Source organism: Ruditapes philippinarum, unplaced genomic scaffold, assembly GCF_026571515.1.
Source record: "Ruditapes philippinarum isolate M1 unplaced genomic scaffold, ASM2657151v2 ctg269_1_1_1_1, whole genome shotgun sequence".
Taxonomy (NCBI): domain Eukaryota; kingdom Metazoa; phylum Mollusca; class Bivalvia; order Venerida; family Veneridae; genus Ruditapes; species Ruditapes philippinarum.
The window spans coordinates 443,501-457,497 of record NW_026866443.1 but is presented as its reverse complement, the minus strand read 5'-3'; the positions used below and the strand labels follow the sequence as shown (position 1 = coordinate 457,497).

General features: G+C 31.4%; 2 protein-coding genes across 2 annotated transcripts in view; one reads left to right on the top strand and one right to left on the bottom strand.

The window, feature by feature from the left end:
• The window catches only part of LOC132732475 (mannan-binding lectin serine protease 2-like), a 39,396-nt gene extending 28,051 nt beyond the window's left edge, over window positions 1-11,345 (bottom strand). The window contains exon 1 of the mRNA XM_060718898.1: window positions 10,861-11,345. The gene's annotated coding sequence lies outside the window, so the exon portion shown is untranslated. The remainder of the gene's footprint in view (window positions 1-10,860) is intronic.
• LOC132732489 (activating signal cointegrator 1 complex subunit 3-like) overlaps window positions 1-13,997 on the top strand; it is a 238,080-nt gene that overhangs the window by 204,274 nt on the left and 19,809 nt on the right. The window contains exon 35 of the mRNA XM_060718923.1: window positions 13,244-13,355. Within this exon, the coding sequence (XP_060574906.1) occupies window positions 13,244-13,355 (112 nt within the window). The remainder of the gene's footprint in view (window positions 1-13,243; window positions 13,356-13,997) is intronic.

Genomic DNA, 13,997 nt, shown 5'->3' with positions numbered 1-13,997 from the left:
CACTATAGATCTACCATGATAACATGACATTGTGTTTACAGTATAGACGCAGGGTTGTTGGTTTTTTTTCTTCGCAGAAATAGAAAATAGGTTAAATTGATAAAAATCTCTGGAAATGAAGACTGGTAAAATAAAGTATGATATTTTTTAATGATAAGACATTTTGAAGAAGATAAAAGCTACTTTTGTTCAAGGAGAATGCCTGTTATTTTCTCATATTATCGCAAACATTATGTAATAATAAATGTCATTATATCTTCAAACAATCATTTTCATTGTAGTAAAATTTTCAAAATAGCTGTGCAGGATGGAATTCTGTTTTTTTTAACCGGATGTTATGACCTTATTTGTTGATGATGTTCCCCTGAATTTCTTAACAAAAGATTAACAAAAGAAGTCATACTCTAGAAAGAACCCATTCATTACAATCACTCTTCAAGCATGTGTACCTTTCAGCCTCTGTATTGCCAGAAGTGATTTTAACACATATTTAGGGGTTCATTCAACTTGGGTGTAAGTCATTCAGTTTTTATATCACATCTTAACACGCTTCTGCGGTAACTCCAGTTAAAATGAGAATCGTACCAGTGCTGCAAGCGAGCGTTCGATCAAACACTTGATGTTCGGATAGGTGTGAGTGTACAGGTGTGATGTAGCAATGTTTGGTGTCAGACAGGATGTGTTACAGGCAGTTAATATTTGTCATTGGCACCTGCCAAAGTTACCTGTACAAAGGTCATGTAAATAATTGCCACAATGTTTGTGGTAATAGCGGCTGTTACATCAATGGTGATGTCATATCCTGATGAGAAGGTTACAAGGTTAATCTTATATTTTGAAACACAATCGAAGATGGTCTTAAATCTCTGTGTACCTTAATTTCTGTGGCAACATCAACTTTTCATGAACAAGTTTTTATTTATTCCTGCAGAGTACAGTACAAAATAATATAGACATACAACAACTTAAAATTCTGCAGGTTTTAAAATCTACATTCACAAATATCAGGGGGAAAAAATGTACAGAAATAAGACAAGTACTTTAACATTAGTATATATATCATTAGTACTAAGTTTGATACTATGCCTGCATTCTACATGAATACATTATTTCTTTAACTAAAATTTATTACGCTGTTTTAAAGAATAATGGGAAATTTCTCCAAGAAAGATGATAATACTTAAGGGGCATAAAAACAAGAAATTTTGTAACTTTGGTCATGATGTTATGATAAGCAATTGTTTTGGATATAAAATACCAGTAGTCAAATGCAAAGACAAATTCAATGAAATCTTAAAGGAATAAAACAATTAATGTTAAAGGTTCTAAAAAATAGGATAAACAAATCAACAAATAAAAGCAGTGTTCAATGAACAAAGGCAGCTATAGGCAATGTTTTCTTGAAAAATGAAAATGAAAGGCAGCCTGACCAACATTCAGACAATTTTGAGACAATAAAAAGCTATATACATAAAGCATTACAATGGATATTCAGCTCAAGAACTTCACAGTATTGATATAATAAGTAAAATTTTTCCTGCAAGGACTTAATTATAAAGATGTACATGGACAATTAACTTAAACAAAGGGAACTGTCTTAATAGAAGTTCCAAATGAATTCATAGCAAAGGCAAATCAACAAACGTATTTGATTCGCCTTGGAATTCAACATGCTGTTTGTTGCTTATAGTTACACTGGCATTTATATTGGCATAATTAGAAAAATGGCAAAATTATTTTCTTATTTAGGCTAATACATATTTCTAACATATTGATAAGAACTATGCAATAATTTACTACAATTTTGGAGAATTTCCAAAACAAGAGTACATTGATATGTTACATACGGGATAAATATAACCAAGCTTCATTTGATGATAAATACAGGAAAATTACCACATACAAAAGTAAAAAGAAATAGTTTACCCACTTAATTAGAAATGCGGTCCATTTTTATAGATCTATATTTCATCTATATTTCATCTAAAGCAAATATTATGAAGCTTCCCTAAGATTGCGAGATTGATGATATTTTTTTTTTACTTTCATGTATCTTTATTGATTGGAAAATCATGATTTCGGAAGTTTCCTGCTAGGAAGGAATATGATAGATAGTTTACTGATAGAATGTGGAGAATTTTTTTGTAATATTATCAATAAACATGTTATGGAAATTTTATGGTGTTTGCTACTTTGACCTTATTTTTTTTTATCAAGATTTTTCTGTAATTTTACATGTAGATACTTACTTTACATTTTGTTAACCTAGTGCAGTAATTGGTTAAGGCCATTAGTCACATCGCAAGAACTTTGCTGGAAAGTCCTTTGAGCGGTGAAAAAAATTCATTACCTCCTGTTACCATTCACTAGAAGTTGGCCCCCGTTCAGGCAACGCCGTATACGCTTGGCCACCGCTTATGGTCCCCCCTACCGCTCCGAAAGTTTTGAGCTGCACAAAATATTGCGAGCGGTGAAAGTGTAGGCCTGTATTATAATAGTAATATTTCTGGTGGTTAGGGTAAACAAACCTAAAATACACACATGTTTGGCTTTGTACCAGAATTGTTTTAAATTTTCTGTTGATAGGCACTTGTCTTGTTAGGAATCTATTACTACCCTTAATTAATGACAATATGCATAAGTTTATTTATTTATTATGCATCTTCTTTGGGTATGCGTCAACATTCGTTCATCAATATATTCGTCCTTTTCCATTTAACATGCATTATATAAATGATTTTGCATGAATGTATTAATTCAGTCGTCACATGACATACAATACAGTGTTTACATGGAGAGAATCAACAGGTTGTTTTGTTTACAAGTATGTCATTGACACACAGAAACGTAATAGAAATTTGGCATGTATTCCGGTGTTTGACATTTTCTATTATTGGCACCAATGTTACTACGGAATTTCTTACTCTCTCATGTAATCCCCCCGTGTTACATGCATAAAGGTATTTCAGAGATATCTGCATGGTAAAAAACCAAACTTTTACCTGGTTCATAAAAAATATTTAATGTATTCTTCACTGACATTGATTTAATCAAAAAATCATCTATGAAGTTTGCCAGTTTCACTTAGAGAAGCAAATGCTATATTTTTTTTTTGTGTCAGTAATTCAACATAGCTTTTTGTTTCACTATTATACCATTAATAAATGGCATTTTTCCTTCATTTCATATGTTTGCTCTTGTAAGTTGTAAATATTGTTTTTGTTTGTCTGAGGGATAGTATTTTGCAGCCTTTGAGCTTCAGAAACAAAAAGGCAACCTTGAGCTCAAACTCTTTTTCATCAAGTCTTTATATTAACACTAATCACCCTGTATTTGTTGTCCCCAGCAGGCTGTGCATTAAATTTGTACCAGCCAAAGTAAATCTGATGTCCAGTTTTGTCCTTTGATACTGTTTTTGCTGATGGAATGCCATATACATTTATTTTGTAGCTGGTATGTTTTCACCAAATTTTGAAAACTTTAAACATTATTGTTGTTAATGTAGCAAACAGCAAAAAATTAGTGTTTGTCCATTAACTAGGTCAGTAGGTCAAATACTATGCAATTTGAACATGCATTGCAATTTGCAATGTTGATAAACTTACATTATTATAGATGATTTTATGAACAAAGTTCATTACCAATATGCAAAAAAAAAGAAATTAAGTTTTAAACAGTACTGTGTAGTATAAATCAAGAAAAATAAATTGCAATGATTGTCTGCCTGGGAATCGTAATATCTTAACATGCTTTTACTGCAGGTGAGACTTGTTTTTGTTTCCAATGTGAAAATAACAATGAAAAAAAAGAGATAATGAAAATGGTGCAAGACAAACGAAAGTTTGTTATGTTTATACATTGATAAAGAATTGAACATTCAGGCAGCTAGGTTTTCAAGGTAAAATGTCATTAGATACAGGGATAAGTGTTTTGTATTGTGGAAAAAGGAGATTAGGTGCATATTTGCTGCTATCATGATATATTATGAAAGACAGAGCAAGCCAAATGTATGATGAGGGTAGTAGGTGCTCTGTTCTCAAAGAAATATATGTAACATTTAATGCTTCTTCTTGGAAAGTCAAGTGGTATAAATCAGAAAACAGAAAATTAGAAACGTTGCAGAATTTATGCCATTGTGAAAATATAAAAAAGTCCAGTCTTATACATTTAGATATATTATATTTCATTGAAGAAGTTTCATACATTGATCAATGGTTGTAAGGATTGTATGTAAAAAGAGAGACTTCTAACAATTAATGTCAAGGTTACACACAAAATGTCAAACATTATTGCTATGCACAGACACATTGCAACTTGCTTAATCTGACATTTCTATATGGCAGATATTTAGTGAGTTAAAACAATGGCAAGTATAAAACTAGGTTAAATTGTTACTCTACAAAATGTTACTTGTAAAAGGTTACTCTTGATAGTACCTGTGCACTGTGTAAAGCAAGAGTAAAACTCTAAAGCTCTTCTGCACACTTAATGTCAAATAAAACTAAGTCAATGTTACTCTGCAAAATGTCAAGGTAACTTTGTTAATATGAGAGTTACAGAAGTAAAGAGTAAACCTACAATGTTTTTATTCATAATAATAATACATATCGCACAATAATATGAAATGTCAGGGAAAACTGGCTACAAAATCTCTATATCAATATAGGTGTAAAAATCAGTATTCCAGTATTTTTGTATAAATTTACAACACTTTTCAGACAGCTTATAAATAGCACTTGACCAATTTTATAATTCTGCACAATGGAATAAGACATAAATAATGGTATCAGGAAATGGCTAAAGTTCTTTTAAAGTTCTTTATGTTTTCTAGTAGTACAAAATGGTCACCATTATATAAATATTTTATTATTTATTTAGGTTGAAATATATTACCAGATGAAATAAGTTGCCACAAATTAGACAAGAAAGAGGTTGACTATAAATGTCATAGTGAAGACAGAATCAGCTGCATTTTTCTGACTGACATTTTGGCATAGGAATCATGGGAAAAAATACGATAATCTTTTTTAGAAAATCTTGTCACTAATTGGCTAAAGAACTAAACAAGCTGTAAAGTCTTTGAGTGCTAGGTTCATGGTGTAATGGTAGATGACTTTGACCAAGATTCATAATAATAGTTCACTGGCAATCCTGGCCTGTCCTAAACAGTGTCCTGGCCTGTTTTATATAGTGTCTTGGCCAGACTACATACTGTTGGTTGCTAAATTTCATATATTGAACCTTGACCTAATGGATTGCCCTGTTTTGAATTTGAAAAAAGACTACATAGTGTTTGTTGCGAATGTTTCATATTTTGAACCTTTACCTAATGGATTGCACTGCTTTGAGTTTGGAAAAAGACTACATATTGTTTGTGGCTAAGTTTCATATTTTGAACCTTGACCTTATCATGGATTTGCCCTGCTTTTGAATTTGGAACATTTAAAATTTTAAGGGATTTCAGCATCAAAGTACAGATTTTGAGCTATCAACAATATGGAACCTTGATGGCAATGGCTATAATTGCTTTTCAGGTTTTCAGTTGAAGAAGAGTTAATGCCCCTGGTTGATATAAATGGACTGTTTCAATAATAAAAAACATTACCAGAATGTAAAGTGTTAAATAAGTTGTAAATCAGCATACAGGTGCCAAGCTCAGATCTGCAATTAGATCTAAAAAGAGCACCTGGGTTATTTCTTAGACCTTTTTTATCTGTCTCCCTGCCATTCAACCTGAAATGATTTTGTGCACCTAAAAAACAACTTTGTAAATATTGGCATAGGAGAGAGTGATCTAGTAAAAGTGTTTGAGGAAGTGGTTTCAGAAAGTTTTCATTTAGATTCTGACGATAATTAGGAATGTTTTATAGCTCTGGTTGGCCATAAATTTGATTTGATTTTTTTCTCTTTCTTTTTGAAACTGGTTTATGGCCTTTAAAGACATCATTTAGAATGATTCTCATATGATTTTAGAATAAGAGAGTATATAAAAGAAAAGAAGAAGATAATAATATATGAAAATTAGTATAGATATATATTGTTCAATATTGTTGTAAAGAGAAGAATGTGATAGTAAAACTCGGACCTCATGTTGTATAATATATGTTTCTGGGTGTGTTTCACTAACATACTTACGCTATTGTAACTCGAGTTTGAATGTAACTTTTTGCGAAAGCAGAACTTACGTTTTATTTGGGTTTCACTAAACTTTCTTAGCTTCGCATTTGCGTAGGTTTAAACATAAAGTTACGCTCACTTACTGCTGGCATAGACTGGACATTCTGTTAAGTGAAACGCAACTAACGTAAATTTAAGTTTGCGTAAGTCGAATTTACGAACAAGATATGCTAAACTTACAGAATGTTAGTGAAACGCTCGCCTGGTTTCCAGACCCCCAAAGTACATAGTTTTCTTGAATTTATTGTAACAATTCAGTAGCCTTTTTTGGTATTTCATGTAACAGTTTGTTCCTCAAAAAGCAATACTTGCAGTCACCTCACCTTGCTATGTTAAATTTGTGATTTATTTATACACATATGTAATGGTTTATATTATGAAAGCTTGTATATGACACTTTTGATAGTTAATTTGCAAATAAAATAATAAAGATTCAATAGATTTAATAAAGCTAGAATAATAAGGCTTATTTAAACTAATCCTTCAAGTCTGCTGTCTTGAACTTTAAAGACACCATGACCCTACTAGGGCTTGGATCCATGATCCCTGGATTGATACGCAGGCCCTTAACCACTAGGCTATCTCTCTGAATTGTAATTTGTTATCAAATAAAATTTCTTCTCTGTTATGTTCTATATTTGCAAAATAAAATGCACAAAAAACATTAATTAATCTTATGTCAGATATAAGATTAAGCACACAAACTTTGCATTTCCAGGAATAGCTTATTTTGGCTCAAACATTCAATGTTTATGCCTATAAGATTTAGTAAACTCGCAGTTTGGTTTTTTAAGGCAAACATTTTCAGCACTTTGTTGTATATTTTGTAGGCAAACATTTTTGGCTATGTTACAAATGCACTGTTTTTAAGACAAGGTGACTTTTTGCAAGACGAAATCTGTTAATAGGTAATTAATATAAATTATAAAAACACTGTGATGAATTAGATAAGAATTAACAGACGTAGTTAAAGTTATGTAATTTTTGCATAGTTTTACCACAAGTTTAGCATAGTTTTACCACAAGTTTAGCATAGTTTTGCCACAAGTTCAGAATAGCTTAACTTAGATGGTATGTAGAACTAAGTAAACTATAAGATAATAACGAAATATGTTCATAACAAAGTAAAAGTGTTTTCGTTTGGTTTCTTTTTTTTCTCCCTTTTGTTCATGTTGTCATAGTGCACGCACCAATATTGAAATGGAATTCAAGGATTTCTTTTATATTTATTTATTTGATAATTTTGCTGTTGTAAAGGAAAGGGCAGTAATTCTTACTTCAGATTAAACAGAATTGTTGCCCTTGCAACTTCTATGTAGTATTATAATGATGATGCAGAGTTATTTAAAAAGATGTATAAGAAAGATGTATCAAGAAAAAAGGGTAACTAGTACAATATCTTTGCCAAATGTATCATATTCTGTTCTTTGCCTTTCTTGTGGCAAACATCTTAATTGGGGGATTGGGCTTAAAGAACAATAGTATGAACAAATGGGTAAGCCATAATTAAAATCCAATTGAGAATAAAGACTGTTAGTTTATTATTGAAATGTTCTTACATAAAGAATATTAGCCAGTATATATTGCCACTTTGATAATGTGTAAATTGCTTCGTCACAATATTATACTTTTAAATATATTTTCAAAATTTTCATGAAAATTAGCATGAATCTGGAGGCATGCTGCTTTAAATGTTATAATCATAGGAATTCTCAGGAAATCTTAATATACTTATATATTATGTACATTGAGTTATAAAGTGAAGTAGTATTTTGTAGATAAATACAAAAGCATTTTCTGTAATAATATGTTTAAGCCTTGCTGTTTTTAGCTCACCTGAGCACGAAGTGCTCAAAGGTGAGCTTTTGTCATCACTCTGCGTCCGTCGTGCGTCGTGCGTCGTGCGTCGTGCGTCGTGCGTCCTTCAAAAAATGGCGTCAAACTTTTCAAACAACATCTCCTCCTAAACTACATGGCCAATTGCAACCAAACTTTACAGAAATGATCCTTAGGTGGACCCCATTCAAAGTTGTTCAAAAATTTAAATTCCATTAAAAACTCTGGTTGCCATGGCAACCAATAAGAAAAATTTAAAAAATCTTCTTCTAAAAAACCGTAAGAGCTAGAGCTTAGATATTTGGCATGAAACATCTTCTAATGAGTGCCTACCAAGTTTGTTCAAATCAAAGCCCTAGGGTCAAAATTGGCCCCGCCCCAGGGGGTCATTGATTTTCCCTATATGCATATAGTAAAAACTTAAAAAATCTTCTTTTAAAGAACTCAAAGAGCTAGAGCTAAGATATTTAGCATGAAACATGTTCTAATAGGTGTCTACCAAGTTTGTTCAAATAAAAGCCCTGGGGTCAAAATTGGCTCCGCCCCGGGGGTCATTGATTTTCCTTATATGTGTATAGCAAAAACTTAAAAAATCTTCTTTAAAAAAACCCAAATAGCTGGAGTTTAGCTATTAAGCATGAAACATCTTCTAGTGAGTGTCTACAAAGTTTGTTCAAATAAAAGCCCTAGGGTCAAAATTGGCCCCGCCCCAGGGTGTCTTTGATTTTCCCTATATGCATATAGTTAAAACTTAAAAAATCTTCTTTTAAAGAACCCAAATAGCTAGAGCTAAGATATTTAGCATGAAACATCTTCTAATGAGTGTCTACAAAGTTTGTTCAAATAAAAGCCCTAGGGTCAAAATTGGCCCCGCCCCCGGGGGTCATTGATTTTCCCTATATGCATATAGTAAAAACTTAAAAAATCTTCTTTTAAAGAACTCAAAGAGCTAGAGCTAAGATATTTAGCATGAAACATGTTCTCATGGGTGTCTACTAAGTTTGTTCAAATAAAGCCCTGGGGTCAAAATTGGCCCCGCCCCGGGGTCATTCATTAGCTTGACTTTTTTTTTTTTTTAAGATATATACATATTATATATATACACATATATATTTAATATTTATATATAAATATATATATAATATATATAAATATATATATATATATATATATATATATATATATATATATATAAATGTTATGATATATATATATATATGTATGTATGTATATGTATGTATATGTATATGTATATATATATATATATATATATTATATATATATATATATATATATATATATATATATATATATATGTATGTATATATATGTATATATATATATATAATATATATATATATATATATATATATATATATATATATATAGATATACATGCATACATATACAACCAAGTTTGTTCAAATAAAAGCCCTGGGTTAAAACTGGCCCCGCTCCAGGGGCCTATATACAGGTGAGCGACTTTGGGCCATCATGGCCCTCTTGTATATAAGAGGAATAAATATTGTTTAGGCTTTGAGAGAAAGTATTATTATTAGATTATTGTCAAAACTATTCAGTCTTATTAAATAAAAACAGTTAAAAATGATAACCAAATGAACTTGATAAAAGTTCTTGAAATAACATTTCTTTTTCATGTCTTCCCATTTCAGAACTTCAGAAATATTTAAGTTACGAGGATGAAGGGAGACAAATTTGTATACAAGTATTATTTCAAAAAAACTATAAATCACTATTTGCTGTGAAATTTTATAATAAATCTCGAAAAGATTTTTAAGAAATTTTTATTCCAGAATAATCTTAATATTAGTAGACCATACGTTTAAGAGAATTTGCATCATTCTAAGTAAATTGTTTATTATAATTTACAGAGTTGTGACCCTTTAATATAGCATTTAAAGCATAACTATGTGATGTTGTGTATTAATTTATTAGCTTTGTCTTGAAGTGCATATTTCCTGATTTTGATTGTCAATTACAATTACTGTGACAAAAATAAAGTATTTTTTATCACAATTGAAATGTTTACAGTCTCATTCTATTATCTTTTATATAAAACTTGTGTTGTTAAGGTAACAGAAAATTGATTTTTTTTTAAAAATTGATAGTCTGTCAGGTTGACACAAGACTCTTCATTTTGTACTTTACCTTGAAATTCCTAAAAATGATATTGGACTGTTCCAAAATTCAAAACAGGATCAGTCCATTATTTAAAATAAGGGTAAGAATTTATAAAGGTTGTAAAATTCTTTCTTTTTTTTTTGTTATGAAAGCAAATTTATGGAAAATGAATTCAGAGCATTCTTTAGTAGTTCTATTATATGTGCACAAATCAAAGGGAGGAAATACAAAAAGCAGATGCAGTTCTTTGCAATAAAAATTTCTGCAAGTTTGCAGAAAGAATTGTCAATAAATGCAATACTTCAGAATTGCTTGTGTTATTATCATTGATGGAAACTGAATTAATTTTGTTTTTTGGGGGTTTTTTTTGTGGTTGTTAAGAAAATTAAGATCTGACTATTTATTAAGTAAAAGTAAAGAAGATGATTGATTATTTAGAACTCAAAATTGAATGAGGGCTACAAGAATATCTTTGATGTTAATTAATGAATGTACAAGGGTATTTATTTATACTGAATTTGTTTTTCTTTGAGTTTTGCTAAGAAGATTAAGACCTGACTTTTTATTATGTTAAAAAAAAAAGAAAAATGATGAAAAAATCCAAATTAAAATGAGGGCCAGAAGAAATCTTTGATGTTGTTTAATGAATGAATGATGGTCAATGGCTTGCTACTGTTGATGGACGATTATAAGAAAATGTATTACCTGTGAAATTTGAAGGATTTTATTCCATAGTTTTGTCAGCTTCTTGCACATCTATTGTTTATTGCCTCACAATAAAGAATGGGGTTTTTATTCCATAATTTTAGTCGGTCAACATCTTGTTGAATATTGTCGTTTTTTAAATCTTTTTTTTTTAAATGAAATATGGCATAGAAACTTATATCAGCAATTAGCACCAGCTGGTGTTTTCCTCATGGTTTCTCTATGCATTTATTTATGTCATCGTCCTTTTCACACTACAAATATTGATAAAATTTGTAAAAGTTTGTAAAACAGTTAAAAGCCTGAATAGAAAATCAAGGTTAATCTAATCTAGCAACGAAGTCAGCTGTTCGTATTATGATTTGTTGCATGAACATCGATGATAATTTGCCAGGTAAAAATATCCCTCAATGTAAACACTGAAACAGTTTACCTGTACGGACTGGTGCCAAGTATTGAAGCATGTTCAGTTAAGAGTACTAGTAAAATTACTGATAGAATCTACCGTAATCCTTTAAAACTCCAGTTTTATATACTATACAATCCCCGCTTCTAAAATCAGCTCATTTTTGTTTTTCCTGTAGAGAAATTTGGTGCCTAGAATAACAGATCTTTTAGGCGTGTTTCTCTACTGAAAATAAAGGTGGTAATCACCAGGCATGTGGAGAATGCCTTTCTGACCATCTGTCTGTCTATCTGTCTGCCTGAAAGGGGATATATTTTAGTGTTTATCTAAAATTAATTGCCCTGGAACTGTATTTAGTGTTTAAGGTACAAATAAAGATGTATAATAAAGTCTTATTTAATGGACAAAAAACAACTACATGTAGTAGTTAAGCAAGTATATGCTTTAGAATAACAACAAATTAAGGACAGCCAATGAATGTATTTAGGGTTTTCAGTTAGTAACTAACGAAATACCAAACAAGAGGAAAGAAGCTTAATAAGACAAAATTATTATTAGTATTTTAAAGCTATTACAATTGCCTGTATCTTACACTCCTGTGTTATAATTGCCTGAGGTGCAAATTGCCTTCTGTAAACCGTTTTATGTGACACTTATGTTACTATTGCCTTCTGTAAACAGTGGTATGTGACACTTATGTTTCTATTGCCTTCTGTAAACAGTGGTATGTGACACTTATGTTACTATTGCCTTCTGTAAACAGTGGTATGTGACACTTATGTTTCTATTGCCTTCTGTAAACAGTGGTATGTGACACTTATGTTACTATTGCCTTCTGTAAACAGTGGTATGTTACTATTGCCTTCTGTAAACAGTTGTATGTGACACTTATGTTACTATTGCCTTCTGTAAACAGTTGTATGTTACAATTGCCTTCTGTAATCAGTTGTATGTGACATTTATGTTGCACTTGCCTGCTACAAAAGTAATGTTACAATTGCCTGCTGCAATCAGTTATGTGTGACACTTCTGTTACAAACAGTTGTATGTGACACTTATGTTACATTTGCCTGCTGCAATCAGTTGTGTGTGCCACTGATGTTACAAAAGCCTTCTGCAAACAGTTGTATGTTATACTTATGTGACAACTGTTTGCTGCAAACAGTTGTATGTGACAACTGCCTGCTGCAAACAGTTGTATGTGACACTTATGATACATTTGCTTGCTGCAAACAATTATATATGACATCCATGTTACAATTGTATACTGCAATCGGTTGTATGTGACACTTATGTTACAATTGACTGCTGCAATCAGTTATGTGTGACACTTCTGTTACAAACAGTTGTATGTGACACTTATGTTACATTTGCCTGCTGCAATCAGTTGTGTGTGCCACTGATGTTACAAAAGCCTTCTGCAAACAGTTGTATGTTATACTTATGTGACAACTGTTTGCTGCAAACAGTTGTATGTGACAACTGCCTGCTGCAAACAGTTGTATGTGACACTTATGATACATTTGCTTGCTGCAAATAATTATATATGACATCCATGTTACAATTGTATACTGCAATCGGTTGTATGTTACACTAATGTTACAATTGCCTTCTGCAAACAGTTGTATGTTACACTTATGTTACATTTGCCTTCTGCAAACAGTTGTATGTTACACTTATGTTACAATTGCCTTCTGCAATCAGTTGTATGTGACATTTATGTTACAATCAGTTGTATGTGACACTTATGTTACAATTGCCTGCTGCAAGACATTTTCTGAATTGACAATGATATCATTAACAATTTGTTTCCTTCTTTATCTATTTCAGTTTCCTTCATCTTTTTGAGTCTTCTTTATCTATTTCAGTTTCCTTTATCTATTTCAGTTTCCTTTATCTATTTCAGTTTCCTTTATCCTTTATCTATTTCAGTTTCCTTTATCCTTTATCTATTTCAGTCTCCTTTATCTGTTTCAGTTTCTACAACCTAGATGACACAGATCATAATAGTATTAACAGGTTCCTGTCAGGACTGGTGGAGAAAGCCTTGTTTGAGTTAGAAAGCTCTTACTGTTTAGAAATTGATGAGGTAATGTATGCTTTAATCTTACATGGGTCTTTGGAATTTACAATAGTTTTAATGACTGAACATAGTTTGATCGAGAATAAATCTGTTTTCAAATTAAGAGACAAAACTGCCATGTACTTAACTAATATTTGATACAATGAGACTTATATTTGAAATATTTGAATGATTATAGATGATTTTTTTAGCTCACCTGTCACAAAGTGACAGGGTGAGCTTTTGTGATCGCTTTTCGTCTGGCGTCCGTCCGTCCGTCGTCCGTCCGTCCGGCGTCCGTAAACTTTTACTTTAAATGACATCTCCTCATAAACCACTAAGCCAATTTCATCCAAACTTCACAGGAATGTTCCTTTGGTGGTCACCTTTAAAAATTGTTCAAAAAATTTAATTCCATGCAGAACTCTGGTTGCCATGGCAACCAAAAGAAAAAACTTTAAATATCTTCTTTTAAAAAAACATAAGAGCTAGAGCTTAGATATTTGGCATGAAACATCTTCTAGTGAGTGTCTACCAAGTTTGTTCAAATAAAAGCCCTGGGGTCAAAATTGGCCCCGCCCCAGGGAGTCATTGATTTTCCCTATATGCATATAGTAAAAAAAAAAATCTTCTTTTAAAGAACTCTAAGAGCAATGGCTAAGATATTGA